The sequence below is a fragment of the Coregonus lavaretus genome, assembly GCF_964263955.1.
Source record: "Coregonus lavaretus genome assembly, chromosome: 4".
NCBI classification, from domain to species: domain Eukaryota; kingdom Metazoa; phylum Chordata; class Actinopteri; order Salmoniformes; family Salmonidae; genus Coregonus; species Coregonus lavaretus.
In genome coordinates, this window is record NC_139991.1 from 31,848,815 (window position 1) to 31,855,699 (window position 6,885).

The following is a 6,885-nucleotide window of genomic DNA, read 5'->3' on the forward strand; positions in this document are numbered from 1 at the left end:
ATTAGTGCAACTAGAAAGTCATTATTCCCATACTAGCCTACTCTAAAACCTATAGGCTATCCCTTAGAACTGTGTCGATCCGGTTCCCCCACATTAGCTCTGGATAAAAAGGACCTTCCTGTTGCTATCGCTCTGTTTTCATGGATATAAACAAGAGACAGCGCGGAGTTTTTTTATTTCTTTTTCAGCCCTGCAAGCTTGTGCTATCGTCATGAACTGCACCTTATTTTTTTTGACCTAACCAGCGCGCAGTGTTGTTTCTGTCATGCCTGGCTGTTGCTCAGCAACACGAAGGCGTGTCCACTGGCGATGATTTAAGCAGTAGGAAACCCTTCTCTCACTGTCGGTTCAGTCTGTACTCCGGTCCCTGCATGGCAGCGGGATTGCTAGGGAGACGAGGGAATCCCCGGGTGTCGCCTCACTCCTGATCAATTTGCATCAGCGTTACCAAGCTTGGTTGTCTGTCTCAGTCTGCCTGTTCCATTCGCCGCGTCCACAAGCATGGCTTGGAGTGAAGTATAGCGCAACATCATCTCGGATTGTCAACCGGTGTAAAATAGGCTACATAACCCATGCTGAAACAACTTGTGTATTTTATAGAATACATTCATCAGAAGAACCACGTATATTTTCATTGATGAGGTGCGGGCTTTTTTAGTTTGACAGAGCAGCATTTTGGATTGCCAGTGCCATTATAAAGTGCGCTTGGATCCTAATAGGCTATTTCTTATTTTGGCAAAAAACGATAAGGATTTACATTGACATATTTTTTGTTTATGCAGGCAACCACCAAGTGACTTCGATAATATGGCATTGAGCGGGACGCTTTTGCCATCAATATCCACATTTGCAAGCGGCCCGACTGTCAAGAATAAATCCATGGGACATGCGAATTTGGTGAGTATGGTCAATCATAGCAATTTTCTATCTCAACAGTCTGGGCTATAGGCATTATTTAATGGTAGGTCAGCTCATAATCAGTTGTGTTTATGTCTTTCTATGGACATTTGTTTCATTGCTTGACATTATGTAATTGCTCGTAGTTCTTGTTGCTACATTGTATCATTGCCGCACTCCAGCGCACGGCACCGCTGTAGGGGCGTGCGCCAGCCGGGATACTAGTATAATTTTCAGCGTGGTCACTGACTGAATGGATGGTAGTCTACTATAAGATTTAGCTATAATTTACAGCATATACCCAGCAGTGGCATCCTGTATTGCTTTATTATGCCCTGAACCTTAGTCACTGTCCTAGCCGGCTACCACCCGGTACTATGACCTGCACCTTAGAGTAGGCTACATAAAGTCATTGAATACTGATCACTTTAATAATGTTTACATACTGTTTACCCACTTTATATGTATAGACTGTATTCTAGCCATGGCTCATCCTATATAACTACAGATGTACACACCTTTTCTATTCATATACTTTGCATATTGTCTTTACACACCATTATACAGTATGTAGGCTATATATAGTTATATACATTATATGTATATATCACATTTTACATTTACATTTTAGTCATTTAGCAGACGCTCTTATCCAGAGCGACTTACAGGAGCAATTAGGGTTAAGTGCCTTGCTCAAGGGCACATTTACGTCATTTAGCAGACGCTCTTATCCAGAGCGACTCACAAATTGGTGCATTCACCCTATAGCCAGTGGGATAACCACTTTACAATTTTGGGGGGGGGGGGGGGGGTGCAGTTTAAGATGAGGGAGGCTGATAATTTTTTTATGAGCATGGCCTTATTTCTATTACAGCATATTGGATGACAGTCATTCATATTCCATTCGCCCAGCTCAATGTAACATCGATAACTTTAGGCTACTACATGATACTCAAATTTTGCCTGTACCCAGAATGAGGTTGCTACAACCTAGCCTATGAATGAAAGTTTATAACATAGGTGCACACATCAAGAGAATTTTGAATAATCAAGGTGACAGACAGTGACACATTCAATACCAACTTGCACACTCTTGCCTGCATCTAGCTGATCTAGGGCATAATCATTAGTCCAACAGTTGCAAATTAGAGTTTCTATTGGAGAAATTCAGGTATGTTTATCCCCGTTTTGTTCCATTTGCTTCTGTTTAAGAAACATTTTTCAACATAATCGGCGGAATGAATACACCCCTGATCACACACAGTTCACTTTCATAGCAGCCTCATAAAAACAGCATGATCACTTTGCTCGTCCTTCTCGCAACTATCTACACGCTCTCCTCCTCTCACCTTTTCCCTTCGCTTGTGGACTTCAGTGCACAACACATCAGCTGTCTGTGACCAGGCAAAAAAAACTTTCCAAGCCAAACCTTCATATCATGACCGCTAACCGCTACACACAGCCTACATTGTTGTCATGTCATAGTCAACATAGCTACTAGACCTAACACGTTAGTAAACCCACTACAGTCATGCAGTACAGTGTACAGTCAGAAAGCAGTTTAGCAGTTACACCAACGGGCCCCAGTGGCAATAAGTTAATAAAACCAAAAGCTTACCTTGACTTGGAAGAGTTCTAGTGTTGGATAGACAAAGCCAGCTAGCTAACATAGCATGCCTTTATCTTTGAGCCGGGTGTTTGAGTAGGCTAAACTAGCTAGCTGCATTTGCTAGCTAAGTGAAAGTGAAAGTTTAAAAATCTCTCTCTCTCTTGCCTCTCCTTAATTTTGGAAGAAATTAATTTGTTCAAAACTGTTCATCTATTGTTTTTCTCTCTTTGAGTCAACTACTCACCACATTTTATGCAATGCAGTGCTAGCTAGCTGTAGCTTATGCTTTCAGTACTAGATTCATTTTCTGATCCTTTGATTGGGTGGACAACATGTCAGTTCATGCTGCAAGAGCTCTGATAGGTTGGAGGACATCCTCTGGAATTTGACACAATTACTGTGCAAGTCTATGGAACGGGGTGAGAACCATGAGCCTCCTAGATGTTGTATTGACGTCAATGTATCCAGAGGAGGACAGAAGCTAGCTGTCGTCCAGCTACACCATGGTGCTACCCTACAGAGTGATGTTGAGGCTACTGAAGACCTTCATTGCAGAACAGTGCATTTTAATAAATTATTTGGTGACGTGAATATATTTAGTATAGTTTTATCTAAAAAGGATAACTTTTTGTTTAAAGGAAATTCACTGTGGAGGATGGTCCTCCCCTTCCTGCTCTGAGGAGCCTCCTCTGGATATATTTATATTCCGGTCTCTGACATTGCTTGTTCTGATAATTCTTAATTTCTTAATGATAAATATTTTTAATTATGTGTGTATTGTGATTTTTTTTCTTTTCTTTACTGCTAGGTATTACTGCACTGTTGGAGTTAGAAACACAAGCATTTTGCTGCACCTGCGATAACATCTGCAAATCTGTGTACACGACCAATACACTCTGATTTGATTTGAAAATATTTAGGCTGTTGCCAATAATGTGAATATAATAGAATAGCCTACCAAATGTGAGTTGTTTTCAAGGAGAAGCTCATCCAGATCTCTTGTGTTATAGCAGCCTAATAAACTGGAACTAATCCATACATGTCTGGGATTATTGTACATGTCTGGGATTACACAAGCGTATTTGAGACACACTGATAGATATGACCAAGAATCACTTTCCCGTTTCAGTTAGACAGAAAGAAGAAATTAATCTACAGGTACTTACATTTGGCAATAAAATGTTTTGACCAAGGGCACACAGTCTGGGTGAGCAGACTCACCTCAGCCAGACTCTCAATGACTTAGCACCATTATATCAGGCAGTCTTCAGCATTATGTTCATGGATTAACTATGACCTCAGGTCTCTTTCTATCCTCATATTGACTTTAATGTGTGGTTCTCTTGTCTTCCCTAGAGATGGAAGGAGGAGCTGTCCCACCTGAAGAGGAGCAGCTGTTCTGACCAGGACATCTCAACTGGAATGGCCAAGAAAGAACCTGAAGATCTGGACCTACTGGACTACGACTTTATCCTGTCCAACACTATGCTACAACAGCAACAGCAGGAACAACAACAGCAGGCTGAGGCTATGGCAGCGAGCGGGTCCCAGAACCTGTCCCCTTCCCCGGGCTCCTACTCCTCCTACCAGCTCCCATCTCCCCAGGACTCTGCTCACAGTGACATGCTGTACACTATCCCTGATATCAGCGACGTATCCCCTTCTGGGGGGTTCGTAGCGGAGCTGATGAGGCCTGAACTGGACACGGCGTACCTCCATCCCACCAGCCTGCATGGAAAGTTTGTGGTGAAGTCCACCATGGATATGGCAGAGGTTGGCCACAGCATTAATGTGAGTAGTAAGGCTGGTGTTGGTGTTGGCGCTACCACGGACCCCTCCTCCTCGTTGCCATTTATTTGCCATAGAATAAAGCAGGAGAACCCCAGCACGTGCACCATCACCCGGCCCATGGACCTCCACCTTGGGGGGATGAACTCACACTCCCAGCCCAGGGCTGGTCAGAGGCCCCACCTCGACCCACACGGTTTCCCCCCAGGGGGGCGCCCTATGACTGCCAGCCGATCAGCCTCATCTCTGTCTCCGGACCACACACTGGCCAGGGACCACCACCCCTCCAGCCAGGTGTTAACCCACCCCCAAATCCCCCTGCCCAGTCCGGGCTACCACCACACCTCTCCGACAGGTTACTCTCCCTTCCCACAGCAGCATGGGTCTCTACAGTACCAAGGTCAGTTCAACTTCAACTTCAATCTAAGTGTTTTTGACCAAGAGCCTTTTTTACACAACATTCCTCATTTTCTGGTGCCTGACTGAGGAAAACATTGAGGTGATGATGCTCATCACTCCACCCTCTTCTCTCCTCCTAGAGCTCATGTCCCCTGGTGGAGACAGTCTACCAGAGGAGCCCAAACCCAAACGTGGTCGGCGCTCATGGCCTAGGAAGAGGATTGCCACACACACGTGTGACTATGCCGGCTGTGGAAAAACCTATACCAAGAGCTCCCACCTCAAGGCACATCACCGAACACACACAGGTTGGTACACATGTTGGTTTTCTCATTGTAAAAACGCAATTTCTGAAGGTTTTATGATGTCAGGAGGATTTTAGAAGGCACTTTCTAATTCTTATTGCATCGCTCAGTTATGAGTTTCATTAATGTAGTTTATGGTTTATGAAATGGTAGGCCTTTAGTGATTAACAGCAGGAAACTTTGACATGGAGTTTTATATCGGATTAATATTAAATGTAATTTTCATTTTGTATTAATTTAGTAATGATTTGGTATGGAGACAGTCTGTAGAAGGGAGACATACATTTAATGGCTGGAATAATCCATTTAATTTGTTGAAATGGAACAATTTGTAACAGGCAGCAATGTGACCCTTGTGTTTTAACTGCACTATAGAGCTACAATATGACAATTTTACTTATTCATTCATTCATTAATTTTTTATTCAGTAATGCCAGTTAATTTCCCTCAGCAGTACACTATATGTTCACCTATATAGGCGGCAGGTAGCTCAGTGGTTAAGAGCGTTGTGCCAGTAACCGAAAGGTCGCTGGTTCTAATCCCCGAGCCGACTAGGTGAAAAATCTGTCGATGTGCCCTTGAGCAAGGCACTTAACACTAATTGCTCCTGTAAGTCGCTCTGGATAAGAGCGTCTGCTAAATGCCACAAACAAAACACCTATAACTATTACCTTTCCTGCTACCTACCCCATGCTGCTTGGCCCTGGCATAACGGCTGTTGTATTGCTAGCAGTAAATTACTCTACTGCGTCATCATGGTAAAATAGCGAAAAAGAGAGAACAGCAGCCCAGTTGGCAGGTGTCATGAACAGGCATTTAAACAGCAGCAGCAGGTTGATACTGATCACTTTTCAAATACAACTGTAGGCTGATTAGTTTAATCTTTATGCGCTGCAGGACAGGACCAAACTCTTTCTGTGTTGAGGAGTGGAGAGTTTGGTCTGTTTTTACTCTAGGGCAAACAAACAAAATTCTAACTTCCTTGTTTGTGTGTCTCTCTCTCTCTCTCTGTCTTGTGTGTGTGTGTGTGTGTGTGTGTGTGTGTGTGTGTGTGTGTGTGTGTGTGTGTGGTGTGTCGTTAATAGGAGAGAAGCCTTATCACTGTGACTGGGAGGGCTGCGGCTGGAAGTTTGCCCGTTCGGATGAGCTCACACGGCACTACAGGAAACACACCGGGCATCGCCCATTCCAATGTGCCAAGTGTGACAGGGCCTTCTCAAGGTCCGACCACCTGGCACTACACATGAAGAGACACCTATGAGACAGTCACTGGACTCACTGGACGCCATGGACCAAGACTTAACCCTCCCGTTGTCCTAGGGTCAAAATGACCCGCCACTGTGTTGAACCAACTTTATTTAATTTTTATATTTTTGGGATCATTTGTGAGAAGGAGGCAGTGAGACTTTAAAGAAAGTATCACTGCCTCCTTCTCACAAATGATCCAAAAAATATAAAAATTAAATAAAGTTGGTTCAACACAGTGGCGGGTCATTTTGACCCTAGGACAACGGGAGGGTTTTAAAGACTAAAGATATTATTACAAAGACCGACCTGAACTTGTAACTTTAAAAACAAACATTGTCTTCCAGCCATTGTCAAAGCATCAAGAAAAGCTGTGTGATTCACGGCAAAGAGTGTTACACTCGCTAGGTTCAAACCCTATGACTAAAGACTGTTTTTCGTCCATCTATTAGTGCTGAGCGATTAACCGATATTGTGGTTATTTTTCGTTTTTTTTAATTAATTGGCAGACATTGGTTCAATTATTTGAATTCCAATTATTATAATTTTTTCTCAATGCACACATTGCACAGTTTCTCTCGAGATAAATCAAATCAAGCCCGAACTATGTGATGTAGTAGGGAGTTGTAGTTTCCAACAGGC

At 43.3% G+C, this 6,885-nt stretch overlaps 1 protein-coding gene across 1 annotated transcript; it reads left to right on the top strand.

Annotated features, from left to right (window-relative positions):
- Positions 1–359: 359 nt before the first annotated feature.
- Positions 360–6,290, top strand: klf4 (Kruppel like factor 4). The gene is made up of 5 exons (XM_084160023.1): positions 360–642; positions 783–897; positions 3,863–4,694; positions 4,834–5,001; positions 6,084–6,290. Exons 1-5 carry the CDS (start codon positions 638–640, stop codon positions 6,257–6,259), a joined length of 1,296 nt encoding a protein of 431 aa, XP_084016149.1. The 5' UTR covers positions 360–637; the 3' UTR covers positions 6,260–6,290.
- Positions 6,291–6,885: the final 595 nt, after the last annotated feature.

What these genes read in the sequence shown, in the direction of transcription:
- klf4 (XM_084160023.1), top strand. An exon ending in CCATGGGACATGCGAATTTG is followed by an intron (nt 898 to 3,862) that starts GTGAGTATGGTC and finishes TGTCTTCCCTAG; the next exon opens with AGATGGAAGGAGGAGCTGTC. An exon ending in ACATCACCGAACACACACAG is followed by an intron (nt 5,002 to 6,083) that starts GTTGGTACACAT and finishes TGTCGTTAATAG; the next exon opens with GAGAGAAGCCTTATCACTGT.